Raw genomic sequence first — 16,893 nt, 5'->3', positions numbered from 1 at the left:
ATTTCATGAAGTAGTTGTTATTTGTATTTTTTTGGACTACAATCCAACATTTTGGATTCAAATTTTTCTACGAGATGCCTTATATTCTAATCTGAGTGTGTGCATAAAACAAAAATTATTTGTAATTGTGATAAGAGAATTGAAAAATACAGCACTTTATTGTTTATGTTGTTAAATTAAATACAAAATGTTCAATACCATCAGGTTAAACTAAGATTATAATTATCAGGGATGAATCCAAAAATAAAAATTTGAGAGAGTCGAATATTAAATTATATTATAATAAAAAAATATAATTACATATAAGGTAGATATAGATGTGATGTGATATCAATATGTGACTGTGTGTGAAAAAAAAAATCCTTTATCTCCCCGGAAAAATTGTCCCACCATTTAAAAAAAAAAAAAAAAGGAACAAGACATGGATTTCAACGAGTCAAAGTGAAATTGTCAACGATTGAACCCATCCTTTTGAAAATACCAAGACAATGTGTGCTCGTTTTCCTTTCAGACATTTATTAATTATACTGAAAGAAATAATACTTATTCTAAGTAAAAATTATTATGGTTTGTTAGTCAAAGAATTGATTCCGAGGTTGGAATTTATGGAAAGTGGGCCTGCGTTTCTGTCCTCATTATTGGGCTTTTTCTCATTCCTTTTTACCTTATTTCTTTAAATAAAGACAAATCCCCCAAAAGGAGATAAGAAATAAATACTTTTTTTTTTAAAAAAAAAAGATAAATTGCATTAAAAAATAAATACTTTTGCAAAAGTGAATTCGTGGAGGGATGGAGACTGATGTTCAACAAACATATTCCTCCAAAAGAAAAAAAGATATAAAAAAGCAAGACGCATTGAAATCCATTTCGAACGTAATTTTCAAGAGAAAGAAGAAAAAATATATAATTATTGAATTATTTGATGGCAGTATGAATCTATTGTACATGTTCTACATAATAATTCACGACATCATTTCAATATAATAAAATACGAGATGCAATACTATATACATATTTTTTTATTTTATGATAAGAAAAGTTGAAAAGAATTAGATGGGTGTGTTTGACAAGATCGATGATTCCTGGAATCTGAGGGGATAAGTAGGAAAGAAAATTTAGAGTGGATAGTGGTAGTGGTAGGGAAAATCAAGACCCAAAAAAAAGCTACATACATTTCTTGACATTTTGCGCATGAATTGTTTTCTGACAAGGAATCTAATAGACAAGAATTACAAGTTGATGTATTTGTCTACTACTATCTAATGTATTTCACTTGTTTTTCTTTCTGAAAAATTGAAGTAAAATTTGAGGTTTATCTTTTAGTTAGTTGGACCTGACATTACATGACATGGGCTCCAATATTTGACTCCCTACTTCACAGTATCTAGATGTAACCAACCATTCAGACTCTCTCATGTTGTCGGCCGAGCTCATGTGTAGAGTAAACCCTTTTCAAATTCGTAAAAGAAAAGAACAAATCATACTTGAAATCTCGATTGTGTACGTTGAATCTAATGAAATCAAATTTTCTTCTAGATGGGGTTCCATATATATCTTAAAATACTAATTCTTTTTCGTATAAAATGTTGAGTGGTTTCAACTCCGATCACTATCATAAGTCAGAACATATCTTGAATCATGGGAGCGTAGATCTTTTATGAAAGTATTTACAGATGATCAATTAATGTATCCCGCACATTGACGCGCTGAATTGAATTCACGACCATTTGACAACGAGGGGTCCATTTTTATGTATGCATTCAAATACCCATCATTTTGGCAATTCTTGATGCCAATTTTCTTACACGACGACCAATTTTCTTAGTTGAATATTACCAATGTACACCAACTATGTATGAATTAAAAGAAGAAAAGTAGGTACATTTGGACCATCCTATTTGCTATCCACAATCTCCAGTTCTTCAGAGGTTGCCCACAATTTCATTTCTTGTGAATCTAATGGTATATATGCCCATAATTTCACATATGGTGGGTCAATTAGAATCCAATTGAGCAAAAGTATAGCCAAGATTTCATTGAAAATGCTGAGAAGTGGGAGATATATGGAATGAAATAAAAGTTTATAATTTGAGCTAATCATTTATTAATTATTATTTTTTAAGAGTTCTTTTCATTCTGGATTGTATTTGTTTTTTTTTAGTTTGCTTACTTAAATATTAAAGGGATTTTTACTAAAATTTATCTCGGTATTTTAAATACGAGCAAATTGAGTTGTGCTCGTACCCAACAGAAACACTCATCTGTATCAGCTTCTCATCGCAACACTGATTACGTTTGTAATATATGGTAATTACAACCGTGATATGTCTCATCGAAACGACACAGTAAAACACGGGCAACTTATAAATAAACCTATTTGTGATGCAACCAAGCATTACTCCTACCACACCTGATGGGGGGCCAGATCACACATGTCTTGTTAACTCAATTATTAGCACAAATGGATCAAAAACAACAGTGTAACACCACAAAGCAAAAGTTGATTGAGCTCACAAAATCTTGTATTATTACAGGCAGCCGAAGCATGCAATTGGGCAGTGGAGAGATGTGTACATCCTCTGTAGCCACAAACACCGTCCGTGGAATAGGTGGCCTCACTTTCCTCCTTTCGGACAAACGGGGAACTAACTAATAATGCAGCTCTCCGAATGCTCGAAAGGCCTTTTATAAGGTCAAAACAATAATGCAAGATTAGTACTGAAGCCAATCTACAAGTCAACTCATACACAAACAACAATCCTTTCTAGTGATTCTACTGTTTCAACATAGGTTTCGACACCCAATTTAATTAAAAAATTAAAAAAAAAAAAGAAAAACCTTATCAACATATGATATAATATAAGATACATATCAACATATAATATGAGTCTCATTACTAACGTCTGATGTGAGCACATATGACGTAAGAAAAACACTTTGATGTATGTAGTAGTAGTATAAGGGAGGGGAAAAAATAAAAGAAAAATCATGAGAAAATATACATATGTAGTCATTGTCAACAGGAGTTATTCTCAACAAATGGAGTCATTTCTCAACAGGATAAATGTACATGCTCATGAAAAATGCTTACTCGCTCCTTGGCCTGTGATAGTGAGGATGAGAACCACGTTAAGCTATTCAACTCCTATTTTGCAATAAAAATGATGCCAAAAATTTCTTGCAGATTGTTTAATGATGTATTAGAGTCAGATCAAATAAGATATTTACGAGTTTGAATTTTATTACCATCTATTTATAAAAAAAAAAAAAAGGTTTCTTATATAACCGTGATTAAATTATAGATAATTAATCAAGAATATATGTTATATATATAATTCATAGAAAATAAGAGGAAAAATATAATTGCAGTGATGTGTGTACTGTGTGAACCAATTGAACAATTTCAAGTGCTGTGAAAGAAAGTAGACAAAATTGATCATACGTCATGAATCAACGACCAAAAGAAAGATTTTGCAAAGCACTAAGAATATAAATTAAATGGCTCTCTTTTATATATCCGTCCATTTATATATTTGTGATGTTTCCAACACTTGGAAAGTCGCCATCTTTGTCGGATTAATAGTAATTATCTTTTCAAATATTTATATATATATATATATATATAAATAGTTTCTAATGTGGAAATTATATTTTCTATTTATTAAATATTTCTTTTTTGAAAAGTAAAAATTACTAATGATTAAGATTGAGATCCCATGAACAAATTCGGAATCATGGGTTAGAGCCATAACGGACGTGCAGTATTTGTCTCACTTTATGTAACTGTTTATAATTTATTTATTATTCTTAATCGTATTGATATATTGACTGAATTGATGTTGCTCACTTAATTATTATGTTGATGTAATCATGTACGTAATTATTTGAAGTAGGACTAATTAGGCGCTAAGAAGTATCTTTGCACTCTAGCTTAAACTTACCTAAGGTTGAAGAAGAAATTCATTTTTCAGGGAGTGGCTTCCCAAGGAAAACTGAGTCTACGTCAGTATAATAATAGTTTTTTCTTGAGATAAAGGGATACATGTATATCCTAGAACTAGTCGTGATCGTAGTGGCTAGTTGGATATCCAAGATCCTCGATGTGTTCCACCGTTCCAATGTGTCGTCCTTCCTTAAATTGTTCCCGAATTATCCTCGTATGAAATAGCGTAGTACAATTCATTAAGCATTACCACTTTAAAAATAGTTTAAAAGGAGAATCACATAAATTGAAATTAGACGTAGAGTTACACTTTTGTCCCTAACAAAGTACACACCGTGAATTTCAACTATATATTAATAATTAATATATCAATTATCAACATTAAATATTTATAAAATCAATTATTACATTAAAATAAATCAATACCCATGTAACCAAAGAAGGAAATTAGAACTATTACCAATTCTTGAAATTTAAAAAGTATTTTCAATTTCAGGATCACAATATTCTCTCTTAAGATTTGATGCAGGTTCATCCCCTTAGAAAAAAAGGTGGTATTCTTGATGCTCCATAATCCATATAGTTCTATACTAATTTAATTGACACTAACAACATATACCTCTAACTAGATGATCAAAACACTCAATGAAAACTTGACTTGATCATAGCCAGAACAAAAATTCATCACAATTATTAATTAATACAAATGAATTGTCATTTTCATGGTGGCTGATGATCCAGGTTGTAATTCTTACATTCTTGAATATAAAAACCTTAAAATTGGTTGTTAATGCCGCATACTTACCGAAAAGGAGCATAATTTTTACTTAATTAATTACGAACAACCTAAGTGGGATTCACATAATAGGCATGATCATCATGATACATAAACCATCAGTACTTTTTCATACAAATGATTTTTCCTTGCAATTATTTTAGTAATTTATTATTGGTGCTATTGATTTCATAGTTAAGTGGGAGATCTAAGAATTATCCAAAACTTGAAATAAAAAAGAAATTAAAGAGAAGGGCGTTGGAGATTTAAACACGTTCCAAAAGATGAACATGTGATTCATCAATCCCTAATTATTGATTCTTTAATTAGTGAAGTGATGAATGATTGACTTCAATTTGTCATTAATTAGTCTATATTTCTCAATTTGCAACTCATTACAATGAATATAATTAATGTAGGCCCGCGTCCTACATTAATTGTTTGATAAAAAATTTGAGTGACTTATAAGTTTCACAAACTCCTCTTCCTTATGAAATGTCTTTTTCCAGAACAAAATTGTTAAGCTAATTAATAATCATATGAAGTCAGAGCGAAAACATCTTGCGCAATGCAGCACAGATCAAATCGAAGACCACATCATTTGGTGTCGTATGTGGAAATGAGGCTATGTGTTTGTTTCAAAATCCTCATCTCATCTGGGGGCTGATGATACAGGCACGAGTCTCGCATCAATTACAAAGGAAAAGTTCGAATGGCTCATAAATCCATGTACTCCTCTCTTGTAAATCATACAAAGTCAGAGTAAACAATACCACTTAATATATTCAATAAGAAGAGGAGTTACATAAAAAAAAAAAAAAAAAAAAGTTTTACAATTTTGATATCACAATATAAGAAGTTTTGCAAATTTATTAATAGGTGTTGGCCAAATGTGGTGCCATGTTCAAAAAGTCCTAAAGCTACATATATATTGGGGAGTTTGGTGGGCAATAATACACTGAAAACCCTATATAATTGGACATGTAATTGACTCAGAAATTTATGTTAAGGTTTCATCTGGGAAGTTTTTCACCAGGGGCAGGTATTTCCCGGACAGCAAAGTTGGAGCTAAATACACATGATCCTACACTGTAGTGATGGAAATGATTACCAACAGAATCATTATGAACCCAATTTATTATTATTAATTTACTGTTAAAATAATTATTTTATTCCCACGTACCCACAATACACGCTATATTTATCCCAAGCAACAGCAATCAAATAAAAAGAAAAAAAGAAAATACAAATCCGACATTGTACGGTTAAAAACTTACTAAATTCCTTTTAAATCCAAAACGTATTTTCTACAACGTTTGCATGACTGTCCGCAATTGTAGAGTAGATTATAACTAAAGCTCCGTAGGCACAACACTTGCTTCTACTCTACTAAATCGAAAGTTGGAGTTGCTGTTTCTTGACTGTCCGCAAAATCACTGAAATCCCACCTGTAAAACTCTCTTCTTTCTTTTCTTCTCTTCTCCATCCACCTTTCGAAATTTTCTAGGAAAGATCATTAAACTCCTAATAAACTCACAACATGTTATTACCCGGGGTAGTGTCCACTTTGATTGTAACTATTAAATGTATCAAGAAGTTATAGGTACACATTGTATTGTAACCGAATTGAGATCATTCTCTAAGATAATAAAATTCAGTTGCAATTATCACTATTGAGAACTTAGGCACATTGTCGAACCTTGTTAAATTCTCGTGATCTTTATTTTTGTGGTTTTACCGTAACAATTGATATAATATCTCTTCTCAATATAATAGACTTGGAAAGGACGCATAATCTCTTTGCACCGATGCAGCCGACACCAGATAATACATCGTGCATTATCCCATCTCAATGGAATGTATGTACGTACAATACTGTTTATTCTTATTAAAACCTCATAAATTGTCCTTGAAAAAAATTACGTCATTGCAAGTGAAGCTTAGTTTAAGTGGCAAAGCTGAGGTACTGTGACCATAAGGTCATGGATTCGAGTCCCACCAATATATGTATATTGATCTACTTTAATAATAGTTATTGATTAATTATACATATTTAATATTAATAATTTTTATATATTGCTTGTTGATTATTAAAATTGATGATGTAAATATAACATCGTTGGGATAAGGAGGAATTCAAGATTTATATTTGTAACCTTCATGCTCATCTCATATGGAATAATAGTACACAAACCATCAACTTGGTACAAACCTAATTTAAAAATGAAGACATTGATTATATGGTGAACTGGCTGTTTTGTCTTGGATTCACTGTTCAACAAAGTAAACAGATGCTTATAATTTGGAATTTTCCTAGTATTTCAACGCTCTTGCTGGAAAGTGAACTCTTCCAAGCTAAATTATTCATTTAAACCATTTCATGGTTTTAATTAAGACACTTCGCTGATTGCTTAGGTTGTCTGAGCTGTTCTTCTACTTCAAAATGGTGTGCGTTTATATCATAAAAATATTAATTAATTAAATCTCACTCTTATATCTTTCTAATAATTCAAATTTTCAAATATATAATTATGATCTAAATTCTAGAAATTTGAATCATGACTATAGAATAAGTGATCCAATTCTCGAATATTGTGTTTCGTGGGTTTAATTTCACTTAATATATTTCAATTATTGATGTGAATAATGTGAATACGTTTTTAAAAAAGAATTTATTCATACTTATCAGCATCATTTAATTATATATATATGTCTACCATAAGAATGAGATTAGCCCTTCAATAATGCGACAATTAAAGACGAAATTGCAGGAATAATAAGATAAATAAGGCATTGTTTGGCGTCCCCAATTTTTGTCATTTGGGAAAGAAACCATGTGCCCGTGATGTTGTTCCAGACACCACGCTTCTTTCTTCTATTTCTTTGAATTAATTTTTTTCAAGGGTCACCATCCCAATCATGCCTAGCCCTCCCCTCCCCTCCCCTCCCCCAAATCAATTATATTTAAATAATACGTATGCAAAGTTTGTATGTAGCACTCAATCCAGATGACTAATTAAAATTGAAAAATAAATGTTTGGTCAAAGCACTCACTTTATAACTATTTCAAAGGGCATCCCATAAATTTGAAAATAGTATTTTATTTAAGGCGAAATGGTCCTGTTAAAAAAAATAATTTCATTTTTAGTACTATAATTGTGATTAGTGATAATTTTTGGTATCATAAAATACAAATATACGCATTTTTAGTCTCAAGTTAACGGCAGAGGCCATGTGTCTCGCACGTGGCCGTTAACTCCTTCAAGGGCCCTATTTATTAGTACCAAAAAAACGTATTTTTTTTTGTACCATTAAAACAAAAAGAAAATTTTTTGATCAATTTTAACCACAAACTATAAGATTTTTTTTACTGTATATATAATAAATAGTTCTAATTATGACTGATATATTTCCATCAATTTATAATTCTTATTAGTGTTTAAACATCTCTATTTTTTTTTAATTTATTTTGGTATAAACATATATATATATATAGATATATATATTATGATTTAGAATTAATAAAGAGTCCCATCTGCATTGGCAATCATTATGTGGCAAATTTGTGTTGCATCATTTACACATTGAACTCCTTTCATTAATTAATTTTCCTTCTGAAAAAGGGCACTTGCTTGCTAACTAATTGATACAAATCGGGTCGGGTGGGACCCGGGTGGACATCCCCCTCGCCCTCCGGATCGACAGCCAGCAATTACTTGTAATAACTACCAGAAGATCCTAATGTGGTTACGTGCAGCGATTTGAGTGGGGAGCTGGTACAGAAGAGTTGGGAGCAGGAAGCAGGGGATCCACTGTTAGTGCTGTCGCCTTTTTCGTAAGCGTGTCAAACCTGGCGGGTAACGGGTTCATGAACCCACGATTTTATGCTGACAACACTTTTGACACTTTTTCCAGTTTAAGCTTTTAATTGACCACCCCACCTCACCACTTGGAAAATTCCAATTTTGGTTTTCTTGAATTCCGAGGTGGCCAAATTCTTACTGTTAGAGGGATGTTAAGGATTTTAATCTCTTTGTGTAAGGAAACACCTAAAATTCATGAAAACTACTATGTTTATTACGTGGTTGTCGGGTCCTCACTGTATAATTTATATAAATTTGTAGAAATGATAAAATCTTTAATTGTGAACCAACAACGTAAAATATGTTAATTTTATATGTTCTAATCTTACATTATGATATTTGTATCTTCATAAATTGTGAATTCCACATCAAAATATATGAATAGATCATTTGATGAAAGTGCTACATTGAAAGTAGGCAAACACAACGTGCAATTGCCTATACCCGACAAAGTGGGCTTGACTGAAATTATGATGTTTGTTGAATATACTGATTATATTTTTAGTATTGTGAATGATCATTCTTAAATTCGTATTTATGTTTTGTTCTTTAATTTTTTTGCTAACGAGAGGTGTTTAATTACAAAAAGAATAAAAATAAAAATTTCAACTTAGATTTCCCATTTTCAGTTGAAGGAAACCCCAATATTCCCAAAGTCAAATCGAGAAACAAAAATTGGCCACACCTCTTAATAGAAAACCTAACAGTCTTCAACCTATTCTGGTACGAACTCTCCACTAGTTCAGACTGCACAATCTAAACATGGTAATTTGCTTAATGGTCAACTTTAATCTTAATTTTGGTTTCATCTTACGAAATATCAGGCCTGGTCGGCACTGTTAGGTGCGGAAGAATCCCTGTCATTAAGGATTTCTTAATCTGAATTTGGATCTGATTTCATCACTAATCACCTTGTAATTAGGATCTTCCACCTTAATTAGCATAATTAATTAGTGCCCAAAATCTAAAAGTAGTGTTGGTCCAAATATACACCCCAACGGATAACCCATTCAGGGAGAAGTGGGGCTCCCTCCAATCACATTCCACCACGTCAACAGGCAGACATTATAGGAGAAACGCAGCCCACCTACAAATTATTACTGGTAATACGTGACCTACCTGAACTTTGCTTCTTTGCTACAGCAAAAGACCAAAATTTTGAATCACGTATTTTATGTTAGTTATTTTATTTTATATTACAATTTATTTTTGGTAAGTCAAGAATTAATATTTTAAATACATTTTCAGAGTGTGGAACTCATTTCATTATTTTAACCATTCAAATGTAAAAATTATTTCATTACATCAATAATCTAAATTGACGAAAGGGTTTCAACAAGACAAAAAAATAATAGTAAACTACGATAAAAGTAAATATATATCCATAGAACTTGAACTTATAAGTTTTAGTTGTAAGATCTCAACCTTACAGAGTAAGATCTTGTTGGCTACAAATTAGATTTGTCTGAACCAAATCAATCACCACTACAAGAAAATAGCTTAATAGCTATGAAAAAAATTAATGCTAAAATTAGCGTCGAGCTAATTAACAAGTTACATTTTTATTACTAATTTACACTATTTAATATGTATTGTAAATAGTTCGTTGCTAATGAAATTTTTGTTGTTAAATATTAGCAAGTAAATTCTTGTATTAAATAATGTTAAATTAATAAAGAAAATTTTACTTGCTAATTACCTCGACATTAACTCTTTTTGGTTGCTATCAAATTATTTTCTTATAGTGAACAAAGCAAGTATAATAATATACTCGTCATGTGATTGATTATTTATCTTAAACTATAGACCAGTCATAACATAAATATATTCAACTTATTATATAATTAATTCTGATGAATTTAAACTCAATTTAAAGTTAGAATTTGTAAGTAGTTTTTGGATAAATTTTACTAAAAAATTTAGTGCGTGAATGTGCGTGTGTTGACCCCACAGCGCACTAAAATTTGTACACTCGCACCTCTATAAATTCCCCTACGTTGTACTCCCACACCACCCTCACTTCACTACGCACTTAAATTCTTACCATCTCTAATCCCTAAATAACCACATAAATCATAATCATCTCGTCACAAAGTAAAAAATCGTCGGTCTCTTGTAACATTATTACGTGGACTAAAATGGGCAACGCCGACGATATGAATCCCTCGGCCGAGAGTTACAACTTGGACGCCACCGGAAGGCACCGCGTGGCGGTCCCGCCGCCGCAGCCCTTCGTGAAGTCGCTTAAGAACACGCTGAAGGAGACATTCTTCCCCGACGACCCCCTCCGGCAGTTCAAGAACCAGCCGCCGAGGAGGAGGTTCATCCTGGGGTTGCAGTACGTCTTTCCGATCCTCGAGTGGGGCCCCCGTTACACTCTGCAGTTCTTCAGAGCTGATCTCATTGCCGGGATCACCATAGCCAGCCTCGCCATTCCGCAGGGGATCAGCTACGCTAAGCTTGCGAACCTGCCGCCAATTCTTGGCCTTTGTAAGTAGTACGAAATTAGTTATTTTCATTAAATATTTAAATATTAATTGATTCTGGTCTCTAACAGTTAAATTAACGTTGTTGCACGTGGTGCTTAGACTCGAGCTTTGTCCCGGCGTTGGTTTATGCTGTAATGGGGAGTTCAAGAGATTTGGCAGTGGGGACGGTGGCGGTTGGATCTTTGCTAATGGCTTTTATGTTGGGGAATGTGGTGAATGCTCAAGAGAACCCGAAACTCTATCTTCATCTTGCTTTCACGGCAACTTTCTTTACCGGGCTGTTCGAAGCTGCCTTGGGCATTTTCAGGTTAATTTGTGACATACCACGTTAAAATCCACTAATATTACACACTATTATTGTATAGGAGCATACGTATTCAGTAATACAAATTGTTACTGCAGGTTAGGGTTTATTGTGGATTTTCTGTCGCATGCAACCATCGTAGGGTTCATGGGAGGAGCAGCGACGGTTGTGTGTCTCCAACAGCTGAAAGGCATACTAGGGCTCGAACATTTTACGCATGCCACCGACGTTGTCTCGGTCATGCGCTCTATTTTCTCGCAAACTCATAAGGTAATTACATTTATTACACAACCAAGTGTAATAATATTTACAGTGAAATCAACAAGAACGTCTTTCCTTATCTCTACTTTCCGACCAATGTCACAGTAGTAACCCCACGAAGATGATTAGCAAAGTATGACAAATCGAAAGCGTTGAGGCCTCCTATCTCTTACATCAAAATGTGGTCCAAAATATTTTATCTAAATTGGAAGCCCCACCTTACCTTTTTCTGCTTCAATCCCATCAATTTATCATTTCTCTTTATTATCAAATATTCGAATGATGTTTTATATATATATATATATCTATATATATATAATTATCGCGTGTTAATTCAAGAATTCGCAATTAAATTATTGTTATCTGATTTTGACTTTTTTTTATTAATACTCGCAGTGGAGATGGGAAAGTGCTCTGTTGGGATGCGTTTTCCTTTTCTACCTCCTCAGCTCGAGATACTTCGTAAGTTAATTTTCGTTTATTAATTTACATTTCTTGTTAAAAAAAAATCAAATTATTCACTTGATTATTAGTTAATTAAGACATAAACAATATTAACAGACCAACAAAAGTCAAATGATTTCTTTCTAAGAAATCCATCGGCACCTAAAAGGGTCGATATGTCGACCAACAATTTCGTAACCACCTTCCTTAAAAGTACTTTAATTAACACATTTCAGACCCAACAAACCCCAATTCCTAAAGTTAATCAAGTACTAATTTCACAAGTGGTGGGCTTTTTACATTGGAAGAAAAAGATATCAAGATTGGCTTTTATTACTCCCTTTTTTGCATTATTAAGAAATCATATATACGTGCAGCTAGCTAGTGTGTCATTTCAGACCACCTTTTTTCTTGCAAGAAACCTAATAATAATAAAGCATGTCATAATTCCATAAAATTACTTGCACTTTTTAAAAGTAATTTACTCGACCCCAAGTGGTAATTAATTAGAAAAAAGTCTCGCAATCAATTGAGTCTGTTGATTTGAATAATCGTTGTCTGAATATTGATTTACTTTGATAATAAATGTTGATGTACAGAGCAAAAAAAAACCTAGACTGTTCTGGATATCAGCTATGGCTCCATTGACATCTGTGATATTGGGAAGTATTCTGGTGTACCTCACCCATGCTGAGAAACATGGGGTCCAAGTGGTGAGCCCCTCACTCTTGTTTTCTAGTCTTTGTCAATTATAACTTCTTGCCTGTTCTTTAATTCTATGGAACAATAATTAAGGTTATTTCCAGCTTCAATCAATTTAGTAATAGGCTTAGATAGTTAAGGTAATAATTTAGGGATGTCAGAAAAATTAATTACATTCCAAAAAAATTATTTGTTTTATACAATTTTAGTGCGTGTATGTATGCATGTTAGCATTAATGAAAGGATCGTACGTATAATATATAATTAACAAATATTATATGAAATTATTCTCCGACAATATGTAGCTGGCTTCGATTATCCTCAAGTGAGTGATAATTGAAGGTAGATGAAAAATCAATCGGATTATTGCGCTAATCAAACAATTATGCATATCGTTACTATAATTTATTGTTCTTGTGTTGTGTCCACATTGTAAGCACCAAGTGATTATTATTAATATTATATGTAGTAGTAGCAGTAGCAGTTGTTTGTGAAATTCACATGATGAAAGCTCAAAAAACCAAGAGGGAAAGAAATGTTGTTGAATTTGGGAGTGTCCGAGGACATGGTTAGACAATGTTGGTTGTTGTTGTAATAGTTTAATGATGCACAAACTTTTTGCAGATAGGACATTTGAAGAAAGGGATAAATCCACCATCCATTATGGATCTCAACTTCGATTCAACCTACCTTCCCACCGCTATCAAAACTGGCATTGTCACGGGCGTTATTTCTCTCGCTGTAAGTATTTTTTTTCTATTATTATTATTATTACTACATATGATCTGATTGTTTAATATGATGATCGATATAATATTTCAAATTACGTTTGAATATTATTTTATTCAACTCAACTATATGTGTTTATATATATTTTCCATGTGCTTTGGATTTTATTTCCAATCAAGTTAAACAAATACTAGAAAATAATTTTGCATCTGGACCACCCCTGACGTCTTGATTTTCTTGATGTTGTCCTAAAATGGTCCCCTCCAACATCCAATCGACCAAACCTTTATTAATGCACCAAGATAGCAACTTAACTATTTGGAGCAATATAGACGAGATTGATTTTGAAATCACTTTTCTTAAAGGTTTCAAAAAGAAAAATAAAGTTACAAATTTTTGCGAAATTCAGGATTATCGCATCATATTTGTTCTTTTTCTTATTTGAATTAATACGCCGGTGTCAAAAGAGGATGAATTGTGTCACATCTACGTTGTGCTGAGTTAAATATTTTTACGTGCGATCTATATTAAAATATATATATATATATATATATGTCTGATTAAAGACATGTATGTAGTATGATTTTGCTTGATTTTGAAATAATTATGTATGGTGACATGCAGGAAGGAATAGCAGTGGGTAGAAGCTTTGCAATGTTCAAGAATTACCACATTGATGGGAACAAAGAAATGATCGCTTTCGGAATGATGAACATTGTCGGTTCTTGCACTTCTTGTTACCTAACCACAGGTAATGGGCCTTCTCACTCGTAAAAATAGCAGATACGCTGGGCCGAAGCTGCTAACGTTGTACAATGAATTTGAACCTGCAGGCCCGTTTTCTCGGTCGGCTGTGAACTTCAATGCAGGATGCAAAACCGCAGTTTCAAACATAGTGATGGCACTCTCGGTGATGATAACGTTGTTGTTTCTAACACCTTTGTTCCACTACACACCGCTCGTTGTTCTATCTGCTATCATAATTGCAGCCATGCTCGGCATCATAGACTACGGGGCTGCCATCCATCTCTGGCACGTCGACAAGTTCGACTTCCTCGTCTGCATGAGTGCCTATATTGGCGTGGTCTTTGCCAACATCGAAATTGGCCTAGTCATGGCAGTAAGTATACACACACACACATACGTCACTATATAGATTCTCCTACAGTACTATGACTAATTGATGATGATGATGTGTATGCAGATAGGGCTGTCTGTTTTGAGGGTACTTTTGTTTGTTGCAAGGCCAAGAACATTGGTTCTTGGTAACCTTCCTGATTCTAAAGTTTACAGAAGTGTTGATCAGTACCAAAACGCACATAATGTTCCAGGGATTCTCATTCTTGAAATCGATGCTCCCATTTACTTTGCTAACACCAACTATTTGAGAGAAAGGTAATCAATCATACAACATCCACCCTTAACCCGACCAAACCTATTTTTGTTAATAATCACAAATCCGAGGAAATAAATATTATGTTCTTGCATAAAATTAGTTCCTCTTGTTTTCAGGATCTCAAGATGGATTGACGATGAGGAAGACAAACTTAAATCGACAGGAGAAATGGTCGCATTACAGTATGTTATACTTGACTTGACAGGTGAGCAGTACTTTTGTAATAACAATTTTACAGTTCATAATCTAAAAGATGTTTTAAAGAGCTTAAACATTTGTTTAAATAATCCCACTTCTCATATGCATTGAATTTGTATTTTTGTCAGCTGTCGGAAACATCGATACAAGTGGGATCAGCATGCTGGACGAGGTTAAGAAGATCATCGATCGAAGAGGGCTCAAGGTACGTAATTTGTATATTTTTCGTGCAGTTGATCATGATCAAAATAGTCTAGCCATGGCAAGTACAAAGTTGTAGTAATTAATAAGTTGGAAATATTTTTTGTGTCTGGTACGATTGCAGCTAGCCCTGGCGAATCCAGGGGGTGAGGTGATGAAGAAGCTGAACAAGTCGAAATTCCTGGAGACGATAGGACAAGAATGGATATTCTTGACAGTGGGAGAGGCTGTGGGAGCCTGCAATTACATGCTTCATAGTTGCAACACGAAAACGACGTCCGATGTATCAGAAAAGTATAGCAACAATGTCTGACCTACGTACTACATGGAACTAGCTAGCTTTTGTTATTAGGGTACTATATATATATATATAAGTTGTAGCACACATGGTTGTTGAAGTTGATGTATGTATGCTAGCTACATATATCTTAGAGTGGAATCAGATGGGCGTGAGAGGTTAAAAAGGCGAAGGCAATTTTTTCCCCTCCTTAAATAACGCAGTAACATACGCGCTGTATGTGTCAAATACATGTATGTTAGCTCGTTTTAAGAAAAGAAAATGGATTGCTCCGTGCCTCCATCGTCTAGTACTTCTCAAATTATGATTCGGGAAATGCCTCTCTCTCGTACCTAATTATCAATTTTTTATGTTCGAAATTATAATCGGAATGTAATCATGATGAATAACAAATTGTCAAGATATTAACATTAAATGATTCTTCTGTCTTATAATGTCTTGAAATTTTTAGATGAGATGATTGTTCGACAAAGTATCAAAGTCATGCGAAATAAGAAGTTTTGAATTTAAATATTAGTGTCACCTATTTATAAAAGAAAAAATTTACGTGTAATTTTTCTTTCTAACAACTTAAATTTTTTATGAGTTAGTCGTTTAATAATTATAATTTATTAAATAATAATTTTAGTGGTCGGTGACTATTACAATCTACTTGAAATTATCAATACATTTGTTATGGAATACATAATTATGCATCCTAATAATATATCAAAGATACATTCAAATAAACAGTTTGGATGAATTAAATATAAATTTCAAGTAAAATAATATTTATTAGTTTCTTATATTTGTTTTTCTAGTTTTTATCATCTTAAGAATTAGTTTGATAATTTTAATTATATGATGAATTTTTCAGATTTTTTGGCCAACATATAATTTATGAAGTAATTTATATTCACTTAATCTCATTGATGGAATCCCATTTTCAGTTTAGATATTGCAGTTAAAACTTGTATTTTAAAATGGAAATTTGACAAAAATAAATCCATTTTATATTTTCATTTGGGCGCCATGTATGCGTTATATCAACTTTTCCAGCCAATCACGATCGAGCTCTCAATTTAAAAAGTCACATGCATTTCCGGCGACCTACGCATTTTTCCGACCAAATTTGGACTGAAATTGAAAATTTTCAATTTTACGGGACCAAAGTAAAACCTTAAAAACTTACGGGACTAAAACGAAAATAGCCTATAATTAAGAGACGAAAATTGACTTTAAGTCTTCTTTCTAACGAGTCTATGGTGTTGATTCTTGTTTTTGTTTTTAATTCTAAAAAAATAAATTAAA

General features: G+C 32.8%; 1 protein-coding gene across 1 annotated transcript; it reads left to right on the top strand.

The window, feature by feature from the left end:
• LOC105163301 (sulfate transporter 3.1) lies at positions 10,590 to 15,885 on the top strand. The gene is made up of 12 exons (XM_011081597.2): positions 10,590 to 11,071; positions 11,170 to 11,377; positions 11,473 to 11,644; positions 12,032 to 12,097; positions 12,679 to 12,792; positions 13,406 to 13,522; positions 14,135 to 14,261; positions 14,344 to 14,630; positions 14,715 to 14,905; positions 15,023 to 15,111; positions 15,233 to 15,309; positions 15,430 to 15,885. The coding sequence occupies exons 1-12, from the start codon at positions 10,720 to 10,722 to the stop codon at positions 15,616 to 15,618; spliced, it is 1,989 nt and encodes a 662-aa protein (XP_011079899.1). The 5' UTR covers positions 10,590 to 10,719; the 3' UTR covers positions 15,619 to 15,885.

The sequence above is a fragment of the Sesamum indicum genome, linkage group LG6 (genome assembly GCF_000512975.1).
Source record: "Sesamum indicum cultivar Zhongzhi No. 13 linkage group LG6, S_indicum_v1.0, whole genome shotgun sequence".
Taxonomy (NCBI): domain Eukaryota; kingdom Viridiplantae; phylum Streptophyta; class Magnoliopsida; order Lamiales; family Pedaliaceae; genus Sesamum; species Sesamum indicum.
This window is presented reverse-complemented; position numbering and strand designations above follow the sequence as displayed.

Bases quoted from the DNA above. Each gene is read 5' to 3' on its own strand.
- LOC105163301 (XM_011081597.2), top strand. From the start codon at position 10,720: ATGGGCAACGCCGACGATATGAATCCCTCGGCCGAGAGTTACAACTTG. The intron at 11,378-11,472 runs GTTAATTTGTGA...TTGTTACTGCAG, and splicing joins GCTGCCTTGGGCATTTTCAG to GTTAGGGTTTATTGTGGATT. The intron at 13,523-14,134 runs GTAAGTATTTTT...GGTGACATGCAG, and splicing joins CGGGCGTTATTTCTCTCGCT to GAAGGAATAGCAGTGGGTAG.